General features: G+C 37.7%; 1 protein-coding gene across 2 annotated transcripts in view; it reads left to right on the forward strand.

The window, feature by feature from the left end:
• Window positions 1–15,127, forward strand: part of LOC121897553 (neural-cadherin-like) — a 99,369-nt gene that overhangs the window by 69,477 nt on the left and 14,765 nt on the right. For both annotated transcript variants that reach the window (XM_042412119.1, XM_042412118.1), the window contains 3 exons: window positions 11,779–11,902; window positions 12,886–13,069; window positions 13,351–13,517. In XM_042412119.1, coding sequence (XP_042268053.1) covers window positions 11,779–11,902; window positions 12,886–13,069; window positions 13,351–13,517 — 475 coding nt within the window. The remainder of the gene's footprint in view (window positions 1–11,778; window positions 11,903–12,885; window positions 13,070–13,350; window positions 13,518–15,127) is intronic.

Below are 15,127 nucleotides of genomic sequence, written 5' to 3' on the forward strand. Positions count from 1 at the left end.
AATATCAAGTAAAATCAGGAAAGGCTGTCCGATAAAAGTATGGGTTAAGAAGGGACTTAAAAGAGATCACTGAGTCAACTGACCTGATTTCCTCAGGCAGATTGTTCCAGAGCCTCGGGGCCCTGACTGCAAAAGCTCTTTCCTCTTTAGTTTTCAGCCGGGACTCTGGAACAGACAAAAGACCTCTGCCCAAGGACCCAAGTATGTACCAGTAGTATATGTCAAAAATATAGCAGGAAGAGAGGCCATGAAGAGCCTTGAAAGTTATCAGTAAGATCTTAAAATCACTAAAATAATTTTTGAAACATTCAGGGAGCTAATGTAATGAGGCTAAAACAAGAGTGATGTGATCATGTCTCTTGGCTCTGGTTAAAAGCCTGGCAGCTGAGTTCTGTACAGTCTAGAGTTGATCAACAGATTTTTGGTTCAGGCAAGTAAAAAGGCTATTGCAATAATCCAGACATGATGAGATGAAGGCTTGTAAAATGGTCTCTGTGTCTTTAGAAGTTGAAATAGATTGTATTTTTAAATATTTCTAAGATGATAAAAACATGATTGCACAAGCTTTGTGGTGTGCTGCTCAAAACATAAATTACTATCAAACCAGATGCCAAGATTCCCTTCAACAGGCTTGATATGTTGAACTAGGGAACCAGCAGATGGCAGGATTTGTTTTGCCATGTGCTGGGACCCGATGACAAGGATCTCAGTCTAGTTTGAGTTCAGCTGAAGTAAAATTTTTGACATCCAGTTTTTGACATCACAAAGGCAGTCATTAAGTGCACTCAGCACTCCAGGGTCTGTGGATGTAATGGGTAGGTACACCTGCATATCATCAGCATAACAATGGAAAGAGACACCATGTCTATGAATAATGTGCCCAAGGCGAAGCATATATAAAGAAAATAAAAATTGGTCCCAAAACCAACCCCTGAGGCACACCATACCGAACAGAAGAAAATGAAAGGACATACTTGTTCACAGAGACACAGAACCTCCTATTTGATAGAAACCATTCTAAAGCTTTACCAGATATCCCCACCCCGTGCCTCAGTCCAATTGTATCAAAGGCTGCGCTAAGGTCCAGGAGTACAAGGACTGAGCACATGCCACCAGCCATTAAAAGGTCACTGGTAACCTTGAGCAGGGCCATCTCAGTGCTGTGATACTTCAGGAAACCAAATTGAAACTTTTCAGAAATGTTATTTTCATCTGCAGAGAGACGCTATTTTTTTCTAAATTTTTTGATATAAAAGGTAACTTGCAAATTGGTCCATAGTTTTGAGGGAGGAATCTGTCCCAGGCTTTTTAACAGTGGCTTCACACAAGCAGTTTTAAAATAATTAGGGACACAACCATTAGACAATGAACAGTTAAAAACAGAGAGCAAACAGGGCCAAAAAGATTCCATTATTTTTAGTAAAAAACTCTGTTGGTATTATATCATGAGAGATGGAAGACACTCTCATTTACGATATTGTTTCTAAAAGTTCAGAGAAGGTAATGGGATAAAACTGGCTCAGACTGTCATGTTGCGGGTGAGGGACATCAGAGTAAGTGGCATTGGGGGTAATAGAGGCTCTAACTGACCCCACTTTATCAGTAAAATAAGATAAAAACATTTCATAATCAGCATCACTTTCAACTGGAGCACAAGGAGGGGCAGGATTTTCCAGCTGATCGACAGTCTTAAATAAAAATCTAGGATTGTGTTGATGGGCAGAAATAAGTTATGAAAAATAGTGTGTTCTCACACCCTTAATAATATTGCTGTAGTGAAATAATAACTCCTTCATAATATTGTAATGTACTTTGGGACCGGATTTTTTCCATCTGTGTTCCGCTTTCCTACATTGCCTTTTACAGCTGCGAATACTGTTGTTTATCCAAGGCTTCTTTCTTTCTGAGGACTTAGACCTAACCTTCAGAAGTTCAATAATATTTAGTGAAGACAAGCAGGCTGCATTTTTATGTTTTTATTTTATTTATTTATTCTTTATTTAATGAGGCAGTCTCACTGAGATTAAGATCTCTTTTCCAAGAGAGGCCTGAGAACAAGAAACATTCATAAGACAAGAACACAATCAGCAGACATTGGATGGTGTACTGTAGTTACTAGATTTAAATGAGAAAAGAGATGTGAGGTAGTTTGGAAACAGTAGAGCTTTATAGATGAATAACATGAGATGGTTATTTCTTCTTGACTGTAAGGAAGTCCATCCAGCCATTTGTGATAAAGTATAATGCACTATGATACACAGGGTTTAACTGCTGAAGTGTTGATGGGGCAGCATGACAATAGAGAATATCTCCAAAGTCTATTAAAACAGTCAGCCAGTTCATTGGTTTGGGAATATTCAGACAGGTGTGGGCTTTGATTATCAAACAATGTGCAGAACTTTGAGACACTTTTCCCATTAAAAAACATGAGGAGTATGGTGAAACAGTATTAATAACTGGTGATTCACAGTTAAAAACTATACATTTGTGGTCAGATACAGTCATATCCATTAATTCTAGAGGATATTTTTACACCCAAATAAATAAAGTAAATAAAAGGTCCAATATATGACCACAGTTATGTGTTTGTCCGCACACATATGGTTCAAAGTTAAAAGAAGTAGGGATGTTTAAAAAATTAGTAGCATGAACATTAGTGGAGTCATCAACATGGATATTAAAATCGCCACAAAGAACAACTCATAATTTAAAACAAGAGTGGATAAAAATTCAGAGAATTCTGCCAAAAAGCTGCCAGTTGGTTTAAATGATAGCAAACATTAGTGGATGGATACTGCCAAGTTTAAAAGTGAGAACGTCAAAGGAAAAAAATTCATCACAAGGTACTTGCTAACATTTGAAGCTCTTCCTGTAAACACAAGGCCACCACCACGCCCACTGACCCTGGGTTGGTTGAAACAATCATAGTGTGGTTCAATCACAATCACAGTTCAACAAGCTGGCTATGATCATTAGTTTGCAACCAAGATTCAATTAAAACATAAAATCTAAGTTTGCAGACAAAATAAAATCATTTAAAAAGAAAATCTTACTGGATATAAATCTCACATTCAAGAGTGCCATTCTAAGTGTATTTGTGCTGGAAGCAGAAGTTGATGCATTCGTCCAAATCTTTAATAGATTATTAATATTTCTGAGTGGGATGTGCACGTTTTGGTTGACAGACCTATGCGTCTATTACCGGGATATCTATCTTAGGAAGGATGGACTCACCCAGCATCAATTGTTATTACAAAACTTCACTGTGAGTTGCATGTTCATCACCATCAGATTGGATCAAAGCCTATTTGGATGAAATCCATCACATCTGAAGAAAGTCGGCCTATTCCATGAAGTTGTAAAGTTGTCCACATATGGAATTCCCAAAGCGTAGCAGTAGCCCTTTAGCCAGAAGTGAAGTCGGCGAATATGGCTGAACTTTACATCTCCAAAGCGAGGTGAGGGCAGTGGGTAATGTGGTAATTACAGCAGATCTATTGTCAGGTTCATCAGCAAGGTGACTGTCACTACCTAGTAAATCTTCAGCCAGGGCATCCTGTCTTGTGTCAGTGTACTGTTTTGCTAGGGGGGATTTGCCCTCGGCCAGTTTCAGCACATTTGGCAAAACACAGGCGAAGCCTTCCTTGAAGCAATGACAGAAGCTGCTTGTTGAAGGATGGATTTGGTCAACCTTGTCAAAAAACTGTAGAATATTCATGAAGACATTATTAATAATAGTCAGTATATCACTGAGAGTAATTGTGGCTCATAACATGCTGTTAAGCTTCAATATTGTGACCTTTACAGACTATATTACCTCAACTTTTAGAAATTTTTATTCAACTTTTTTTCAGTGACAACAATTGACATGCCTTCAATTTCAGTATATCCAAAATGATTACATAGATTGATAACACTCCCCTGTAATATTAAGTGTTTTCACCATATTTACTCCAGCAGGCATCCTTAAGTATGAGTATTTGTTGAATATATCCTCCAGGGGCATCCTTTCTATGACTTCACGATGTCTCCAGGGAAACGTTCGTGCCATGTGGTCTTTGACAGTCGAGATGTCTGGATGTGTCTTCCGATACTCATTTTGTGGCACGTTCACATGGGCCTCAACAGATGTTGAATCCTCACCAACACAGATTTCATTTGGCAAAAGGACAGAGACAGATAATGCTCAGATAGTGACAGATAATGACAGAGACAGATACATGCTAAAAGTCTGTGCACTCATTGTACACTAAGGAGCTTTGGATTAAAATATCCACTGAACTGCATGAACAGTTTGAAACCTAGTGAACAGTCAGTGGAAGGATGGGAGTGGAGTATGTGCAAGAAAGATTTAAATGTCTATAATGTCTGCCTCATATTGTCTTGCGCTAAGTGAAAAAGTAAAAGTGATTAAAACATGAGAATAAATTATGCATATGGAAATGGATTTACAAATGTTAGATTAGCTGGCTTTCGGCACAAACTTGCAGATGCACTGGTGGCTTTGGACTGCTTTGTGTGGCCAAACTCCTCTTTCAGCTTTCTGACTTCACTGTTGCTGACAAGTGGTGCATGTTCTGCTTGAAATTTTTGCTTTAGGGACGTGTGCCAGGTGTGTTTGTGAAAATCAAACACATTTGACTATTTGGCATATTCTAGCAAGTAAGGATTAAGTAACAAGACCTTGTGCAAATATATGTATACAGATAAATCAATGATTTAAAAACAAAACAAGAAAACAAAACAAAACAAAACAAAACAAAATGCAACTTGCATAGCCATTCCCCTCCATTTCTCTCAGGAAAGGGTATTTCACAATGAGTACCTTGGAAACTTGAATACAATTTACAATTTCATTTAGCAGACACTTTTATCAAAGCAACGTACATCTGAGAGCTGATACAACACAAGCAGGGATCTAGTCAGGAGAGAACAAGACCGCAAGTAGTAAAGTTGTAGTAGCAAAGGTGGTAATAACAGTTATACTTACAGGGAGTTCTGCCATCATTTCATACAACAATCTGATTATTTCATTGCATAGTTTTGGCGCTTTGTGACATGGTTCTTTGGCATCAAGCCTCATCAGGACATCTTTGGGGAAGATTGGAATGACAATCACAACGGGTAGTGTCTTGTGAGCTGGTTCACCACTGCAATGCAACAAGATTACATCAGTGTTTCCCAATTATGGGCTATTGAACAGCAGACAGCAACAATATATGCAAGTCTGTGACAAACTATGAACTGAACCAAATTGAGCAAACACCCTGTAATAGAAATTCTTTAGTCAGACAGCACTTGCTCAGGCCTGTTCTCACTGCTCATATGGAAACTTAGACCTTGGCAATATTGACGAACTCAAATCTCCTTCTCTCTTCTTAAATACCAAAAACGTCAAGCATTGACAAGGCTCTTCTAGCTCACTGTCCTGTTCGCATTTGTATTCACAACTCCAGAGAACAATGAAACTATGATGGGTGGATCTTATTAGTTCTTTTTCGGCAATAATCAGGGGCCTTTTTTCAGGCTTTGATTTGAGTTGGATTTGAATTTATTTGGATGTCACAATTAAGTATTAATTAAAAAACTTCCATTGTATTCCTTGCTGGAAAACAAAACATTTGGCTGTTTTTTTGGCTGTTGAGGAGAAAGCCTGGGAATAAGGTAAATAAGCCTTTGGTGATAATGTGACAGTATTTTGGGATGACTACTCTATTATTTCTTTCAGAGGGTATTTACACACAAGAAAATGGTCTTAAAGAATCATTAGTAATATGGATATGATGAACAAACAGGTAGAACCATTCAATATTCATTTCAATCAGCCACAACTGAGAATATTTCAACATTTTACTGTAACGCTGCCTTTAAGACCAGGAAAAGCCAAGGTTTAAGCTTAAAAACTAAAATAATCCCAGCCAATATCTAGTTTCATTTTATAATGTCTCACTATACACTGTTTTTGAAAAAGCAAAAACCAGAACCACACACCATGCAAATGAGCAGACAACCACTATCATAAAAACATTAATATTGATTCATTTTTATGTTGTTAAGCACATTAACCCCTTGAACTCCCATTTTACCCTGGAAGCTACCTAAGGGGGGATCCCTTAGGTAGCTTCCATAGCTACCATATTATAGGACAGTGTCACATCCATATTGTGTTGAAGAGGTTAACCACAACTGCCTCTTAAAGCCTCATAGTGATGCACTTGCCTTGGTTCAGTGGAAGGCTGAGGTTGCTCTGCTGTGAACTCAATTGGTACTGGCTCTAATGTAACAATCGTCTCACCCTCCTTGTATTTGGCACACAAACTATTGAATTTTATTTGCTTTCTGAAGGAACCATCAAACAGATATCCAGCCATGACTTCAGTGAGTCCACAGTCCACCATTTCTCCATCCATGTCATTTTCTGAGATATAACACACACGCGCAAAATTACAACACAGTTATGGGCCAATAAATGTAAACACACCTACACACTTTTGTGTGATGAAATGTGTGGAAGAGGAGACGAAACTCTCCATGAACACTTGCTAATTAAACCAGGGGCTAAACACAGCACAGGTGACTGCCATTTAGAATCTGAAATCTCGAGCGAAGCTAAAACACACCGCTAACTCACGGACATTTCACAGCAATGAAACAGTTAAAATACTTTGTAAAAATAAAATAAAATAAAATGGGGAGTAATGGTCATGGCAAATAGAAGCATTTCACTCTGCTACACTGACAGTTACTTGGTAAAATGTCATTCTGAAATAAAAAGTATCCTGTCACAAAGTTTAACAGTTACTCTATTAAAAGACCAAATCAGATCACTCTGAAATAGCTAATAAGAGTGTAGCCTATTTAGCAACAAGCCTATAACGAGCTCGATGTAGCTAGCTAACAGACCAAGAATTGAATGGAAATTTATCAGTAGCCTATTTTATTTCAATAAACCCAACTCTCTATTTAAGTCAAGATTTTGTGATTTTGTGATCACTGATTTGCTGTATCATTTGCTTTTACTTTGAGCTTGTTAAAATTATGTACCCTTTGCTGTCAGCAATGATTTTGTACCTTTAAAATGAAACAAAAGTCCACAGTTATCACCTTAAGGGCCATTTCCATACCTTACAGGGTACTTTTCTGACAAATGTACCTTTTGGTACAGAAATGATACCTCTATTTCTCTGTGTGCAGATATAATACAGTGCTTGTAGGAGTCCAGTAAATTGTTTATGAGTGTTTTAAAATCCTGTTTGAGCTTCTCTGAGCCTTGGAGGTTGAGATCATTCGCTCCGACGTGGACGAGGACTACTTCAGCAGAAGGATATTTCTGTAGAATATCAGGAATCCTGGCATCAATATCTGACACTTAAGCTCCGGGGTAGCAGCAGGTCCTTGTCTGAGGGAAAGCAATGTGTCGGACAATAAAAGTACCCGTCAGCAATCCCTCTCTAACCACTTTCTGTAGGATAGTAGACTAGGAGATTTGATCCTTGTTCAAAACTGATAAGAATAAAGGCTTCTCCAATTTAGCGTCAAGAGCGTCAAGCACTTAATAGTTTGTCCAATGATAACTCTATTGTTATACGGAGTGCTGACAAAGGAGATGCAGTGGTAGTTCAAAATAAGGAAGCTTACGGAATTGAAATTTTGCGCTAACTTGGAAACAGTGAGTTTTACAGACCTCTAAGTTGTTACCCCACTCTTCAATTTGTTCAAGAGATTAAAAGTTTCTTAGTACAGCTATAGATGATCAGCTGATATCAAAAAATGAATTTTATTTTATTTTGCAGCAAAACCCAGTATATCCTATTTTCTATACACTCCCCAAAAGGAACAAACCTCAAAAGGAACAAACCGGTCCCTGGGCACCCTATAGTCGGGAGGCAACCAGTGTCTCATGGAACCCATATCACAATATATGGATCAAACAATTAGTATATCAGCTTTCTTACCTAAAAGACACCACTGACCTTACTAATAAAATTTCTTCTATTCAGGATCTTGCATAATATGTCAGAAATAGACATATTATGCACTATGGACAGTGTAAGCCTCTACACAAATGTTCCTCATAAAGAGAGTTTAAAAGCACTAACTAATTTTTTACATTTGAGAAAGAATCAGACCCCTCCTACTGTTTTATTCATTTATTTATTTATTTATTTTGCAGAACTTACCCAGCCGGTCCTTAACAAAAATTACTTAAAATTCGAAAATTCTTTCTTCGTGCAGTGTCAGGGAGTCAGTATGGGCAGTAAATGGTCCCCTAATGGCAATTTATTTATGGGAAAGTTTGAGGATGAATATCACAACAACCTTTTTCTCTCATTGTTAAATTTTGCATATTCTCTACTGTTGACAAATTTGAGACATTCAGTATACACCTAAATTCTAGCATGTCAACTATAAAATTATCATTGGAGTACAGAGGAGAATCTGTGTCATTCCTCGATGTGCTTGTATAGAGAACAAAACATCTCAGTACTAGAGTCTATAGAAAACAGACTGATAGAAATACACTTTTACACTTCAGCAGCTATCATCCTCCGGGTTTAAAGGTCTTCCATATAGTCAACTCTTGAGAGCAAAAAGAATCTGCAACATGGACAGTGTATTTGAAGAACAAGCTATGGATATGTGTAATTGTTTTAGAAATAGAGGCTAATGATTGTGTTGTTACATAGATAGAAACAGTTTATTAGCCCTTAAACCTCCCTCTGAGAGGGACACAAAAATTGTAATGGCTATGTTATCCAGTGAGATCAAAATTATTAAACACTGGCATATTTTATTCAGTGACCCTTTAGTAGGTCATTCTTTCAAACATTTGCCAATCTTTGCCAATAAGCACGCCAGGAACATAAGGGACACCTTTGTCAGGGCAGATTGTTATGTACCTCCTCAACATTTTCTGTCAAACCTACCAGGTGGTGATTTCCCATGTTTGAACTCTGCCCAGTTTACTGCTATGATTATAGGAGACATCCCCATAGTGGAAAAAAGTTCAACTTTAAAAACAGAGCCAAATGTGTGGTCTATCTCTTGAAATGTCTTTGTGGGTTGGCTTATATAGGTAAAACTAAACAGGAGTTGAAAATGAGGATTTCTGAACATAAAAGCAGCATAAGGAATAAAGATGAAAAGTGGCCAGACACTTAAGTTTAGCTGGCCATGATGTATGTACTCTTAGTAGAAGTCGTTGTATAGAAGTTGTACATCCTTTTAAAAGGGGTGGCGTGTGGGACAGATTACTGTTACTTCCTGTAAGAGGGAAGCAACTTGGATCAATGCATTATAAATTGAGGGCCCAAAGATTGATGAACAAGGACAACAACTGTTTAGTTGCTTCTTATAATCCATTGGGGTCCTTACTATATTAAGATTATATATTTAGATTGTGTAGATGTATTTATTATTGACATTTTTTCTTTGACATTTTATTATGCTCTTTTGAAAAAATTCTAACTAACAAGGTCATACAGCTCTTAATTAATTAATTAATTTTACATGCTATTTATCCCTATTATAGACCAATCCTGTTTCAGAGATTTATGTTTCTATTAACTGAGTAGTTTGAGCCCTCCATTTACATATAGCAAGTATTAGTGTATTTTGGGCAATTTTAAGCATAGACTAATTTTATGATTATGAAATTACTAATTTTCTTCAATCAAGGTCATATATAATGTCAATGTATGTATATTATGTATGATATTTCTCCATAATGTTTTGGTGTAATTTGTTTTTACGCGTAAGAGCATCTTCATTTATTGGATTGTATGGCTTTTAATATATATTATCTTGCTATAAGCTTCTTGTCTTCTGGTACGCTGATGATGGCTTTTACCTGAAACACCTTTATTTTTTTCAACAATAAATAGAAGACTATTGATCTGTGAGTGCTAGTATTGTTTGTTTGTGTCTAAATGCCCAATGCTCCCATAGGGGTAAACAATCCTTCATAGAGCAGAGCATTAGCAGTTAAAGTAGCAGCAATTTGCAAGGTTGTAAAATAATAATAAAAAAAAAGAATAATAGAATTTTCTACATACAGACATGCAATACCTAGGTATATTGTATTTAAATACTGTCAATAAAAAATATTCTTGAATGTAGAATATGTCAACTCTCATATTGACCACTGTTTCCAAGCATAGAATACCTGTTCTCACTTTTATGTTCCTGTTATTGTAATTATTTCCTGATGTTTTTCAGAAACAAAACACTAGCGTCAGTGGATAAAGGATGTGTTTGTTGTATTCTTCTAGTAGACTAGTAGAATTTTAGTCATGGATATTTAATTTAGCTGTTTTTACATAATTTATATAACATCAACCACACAGTCCATAGCCAAACATTGTTTATTTAGGACTTGGTCCTGAAAGATTATATAAAGTCTCACAGCTTAGGCGGGACAGTAAAATGAATAATAACATCTAAAATGATCAATTAGTCTATTGATTATTTTTTCGATTGACTGATTAATAGTTTGGTTCCTAGAGCCCAAGGTAGCATTTTCAGATTACTTGTTTTGTCTAACCAACAGTCCAAAAAGATATCCAGTTTGATGTGACAGAAAAGATTAAAAAAAAAGCAGCAGCAAATTTGTTGCAGATTACTTTTCTGTGGATAGACTAATTAATTACTCCATTAATTGTTTCAGCTCTAAAGTTAGTCCTAACAATTAGCAAAACCTTGTTGGAAACTGCAGCGTTCTCATTGTCCTTCATTTCCTCTGAGTAAAAATCTTTTTAACTGTTAACAGCCTATGTTCCCTCAATACTCCTGCAACATAAAAACAAGTACTGTGCTTACCTCTGGTATATTACAGTAGCAAAAATGCAGTGTTATAATAGATGTTCAGTAAAAGTATCTAAAATTGTGGTCATGAACAAACTTCAAGGAATCATTTATGGAAATCAAATCAGTTTGTGACTCAGACTGTTTTTAGCCCACCATGTTCAATTTCTCCTCGTACCCAGCCGTCCTCTCCAGAGGGAAGAGAACAGTTGATAAAATCCTCAGATGTAATCCTTAAAATGCCAGCTAATCTTTTCTTACTATGTTCCGTACATAGATGGTTTTGCTTTGCCAAAGCAGAGTTTGTTAACCCCTATTGTGAGCTTGGCCTGCCACTGTGCTCATTTTTTTGTGGTGTAATTAAGCTGCAAGCTTATGATGTTGAGCAATTTACTTAAGGATTTTACCACTTCTATTAATTTTAATAACTTTTCAAAATTTTAAGAACCTTTAACAACTGTTTAACTATGTGTCATCTAGACTGCGATCGCTGTATTTGAGTTTCAACTGATGAAACAAATTGTCAGGGAATACTCTAGTTAACAAACTAAAATTAGCATCGAAGAACATCTTGTGTGTGTTTTATCTCTGTTGTGCAGCCAGTTTTGAAAATACCAGAGCTGCTGTGCAGAATCAGTTTGTGTTTTGATGGTTTCAGGCAAATATAATTTACCCATCATGCATTTGTTTTAAAAATAAAGGAAAAAGAACAATAATAAGATGTCACATTTGTTGTCAGAAAGTAGTAACAGTGATGACAGCCTCAGCCAAAAAAGAATGAAACCATGAATTTAAACCGTGACGGCTTATGTGGTTTGTGTGTTCATTTTCGTTATCTGCTCGCACTGTGTGCTTCCTTATATTACAGACTTGTGTTTTGAATTGTAACCTTGACAACTTACACGATGCCTTTTCTTCTGCTCGCATTCTTCTTCTCTGTTTACTTGTATGTTGAGAGTTGCTTTTCATTCCCAGGTATCTGAATGGAAGTCATGTATTGCAGCTTGGAGGGGTCAATGAGAACATATCATATGAATACCCACAGCTGCAGCACAAACACTATACTGGATGTATAAGGAACCTGCTCGTGGACAGCAAGGTATGGTATGGAACAAGCAGAGTTTACTAGAGTACATACACGTTGCCATGAGGCCTGTTTATGTGCCTGTTCTAGATGAATAGAGCGCTATATTGTACCCCTTTATTCTTTACGAGTTTGAATAACCGACAGCATAGGTGCTGGAGGACTCAACTTCAATAGGAATGTAAATGTGGCCTCAAGGCTATGCTGAAAAACCTGATGAATGCTGATGTCGCTCGCTCATCGCTTTCTCCTCTGGACAAATTCCCTCTCACTGTCTCTGTCTGTCTGTCTAGTCAGCATGCAGCTATAGGAAGTTTGCTTAGTGTAATTATTCTATCCATGCTGTTTCAATACTTATAAAGCAGACATACAGTAAGTATATACTTGAGTCCAATTGTTTATCAAAAAGGACAGTAGTGGACAGTTGATTGTTTGTTTGAGTAAAATTAGTAATACCACAATGTAAAAATATTTTATTACAGGTGGAAGTCCTGCATTCAGAATTGTACATAAGTAAAAATATAGTATTGCAGTATTATACAGTTCAGTATGATCACCAAAATTTACCCAAGTGTCAAAAGCTCCTTTTAATATTATATTATTATACAATACATAGATATATAAATATAGATTTTTGTAGTGGATTGGTTTTGTACTTCTTTTTACTGCCCTATTTACTGTCCCTATGCAGGTTCAATAAAATGTACCTCATCTCTATCTTAGTAGTAATAATATCAGTATGAAATGGCACTTTCAAGAAAAGATAACTCAAGAAACAATATATCATTAAACAATCAGCTATCAGATAGTAATTTATAGCGTTTCATACTTAATGATAAGACAGTTTTCTCTCTCTCTCTCTCTCTCTCCACAATCACATTTCCTTTCACTCATCTACTATGATTACAAGGACATCCACCATTTCATTTTCTTTCCTTCACTGAGTTCACTGAGTCCTCATATTTTTTTTTTTTTTTTGCTGTTCTTCTTCCATTCAGCTGTATGACCTTGGTTCCCCAGCTGAATCATCCAACACTGTGCCAGGCTGTTCTCTTATTGATGACCACTGCACCAGCATGGAGCAACTCCCTTCCTGTGGCAAGAGGGGTCGCTGTCACGGCGAGTGGGGCTCTTTCAGGTGTCTGTGCGAACCAGGGTTTACAGGGCCACAATGTGACCAAGGTAAACATATTAATTACTTTAAATTGTCTGTAAGGCTTTCTGGGAAAGTATAGTGTGTCTTAGATCTCTATGGAGTTAGTCATTTTAAGCCTCACAAAGTATACAATCCAAATGGGAAATTCTGTGTTCTAAAGCGTCACTTTGCTGCTATAGGAAGATAACCTCGCCTTACATAAAGTGTTTTTTTGCAGAACAGCGTGCCATCGTCGTGATATGCTCGCGTATTTCCCAGCTGACAGCTGAATTAATTGGACATGCTTTGTGTGTTTTTGATCGACAAGTGGCTCCAGAGTTCTCCTTTGACGGACGGAGCCACATTCAGTTCCAGCTCTTATGGTCCCTCCCCGCGCGGCAGACAAGAGTCCAGGCTGGGCTTCGGACACGTGCTGCCGCCGGTGTGATCCTCAGCCTGCTTTCTCAGGAGCAGAATGAATATTTACGTTTAGAGGTGAGTCACAGCTGGTCACTCCCATCCACCTTGACAGCTCTGATTGTCTTGTTTGTGAGCGTTAAAATGATGATTAGGGCCCGAACTGTGATTGCTGCAAATCCTTGTCAGGCTGAGAGTGAGTAATATCAGGGTTGGAGACATATGGGTGGATACTGAGGGGGCTGCAGATTGACATATGTATGTTCTCGACAAGGCCTTTCAGTAAGTCTGCAGAATGCTGCTATTGAGAGGCTGCTATTTAAAAAAATTAGCCCTCCTTTATCCAAGGTTATTTCTGTGTCTGGTTAATGTTTCAACACAATTCAGCATGGCAAGAAAGCAACTGTGTGCACTGCAATTCGAGGGCAGAGTGCTCTTGATGGTCAAATCCCCTGCTCTGTACTTAAGGGTTTTGCCAAAGCGTGCTTCAAGTGGTGAGCTCAAAGTCATGTATGCATACATGCTGCTCGCTTTGCCACAGCCAGGACTGGAGTGGTGCTCACACAGAGCGTTTCCTGGAGAAACTTCACAGAGGATTTTTTCTTATTTTACTCTTTTGAAGCATTTTGTGACCTTTCTCCAGGAAAGGTTCTATATTAAACAAACTTTACCTACTTATTTCTCCAGGAGACAAGTCTACTTCACTTTGCCATACCTCCATAGTAGCATGCCTCTCCTGACTGACACATTGCTGAGTGGATATGAAGCCAGTGTTTCTTGTCAAAGCCTTTAATCTCATTGACTGACAGGCCGAGTGTGAGGAGTACCTGGAAGTGAATGGTTCTGTTAGGATTGTCACTTTTGGCTAACTCACAGGTCAGCTGTTTGCAGTGAACTTGTCTCACTTACGGTGTATTCCACACCGCTGGTCTGTCTTTGAAAACATCTTGTCTTTGTGCTTGTGCTTGTTATTTGTTAGACAGCATTGTTTAAACTGTCTGCCTCATCTCTTGTTCTTCCATGGACTTTACACTACATGAGGAAAAACAGCATTCCTCTTCCCATGCAGCAGTCCCACAGTAACAGGAAAAGGAAAAGGCTGTAGCCCTTACTGTATGTGGGATGTGAAGTCTGTCTATGAAACCGTCTCTGAAACTGAATTGGTGAGCTGTATAAAACATCTGATGTCTGTCTTTGACAGCACGCTGAAGCATTTTCAGCCCGGGTGTCTCAAAGCTCTTAGAAACACTTGACCACAAGCCTGGTGCGTTTGCTGACAACAAGCACTAATTTAAAGGGTTGCCTCTCTACCCTTTTTTCTTAAGGGTAGATATGGGATAGAGTGCACACTGAATAAATAATCACACTTTCACACAAAGGTTACAAGGGGCTAGTTGGGTATAAACAGCATGCGGCTCTCCAAGGAGTATGGTGCCTCTGTAAAGAAAACATTTATCTAATGCAGTCTGTGAAGGAGTTTTTTGGGAGCAACTGGCATGAACTTCTTTCTCAAAGACCAATAACCCCTAAGAAGTGTAAAACTCTAAAATCATAGCTTCTCATTTTTTTTATTTTTTTGCATTTAAATATGATTTGACTCTGAAAAGTAAAAATAGATAGAAACTCAGACTTCAGAAATTCACTTGAACATTTTGTGCTTAATGGTGATTGCAAAGATCTCTGCGGGC

This window comes from Thunnus maccoyii, chromosome 5 (genome assembly GCF_910596095.1).
Source record: "Thunnus maccoyii chromosome 5, fThuMac1.1, whole genome shotgun sequence".
NCBI classification, from domain to species: Eukaryota; Metazoa; Chordata; class Actinopteri; order Scombriformes; family Scombridae; genus Thunnus; species Thunnus maccoyii.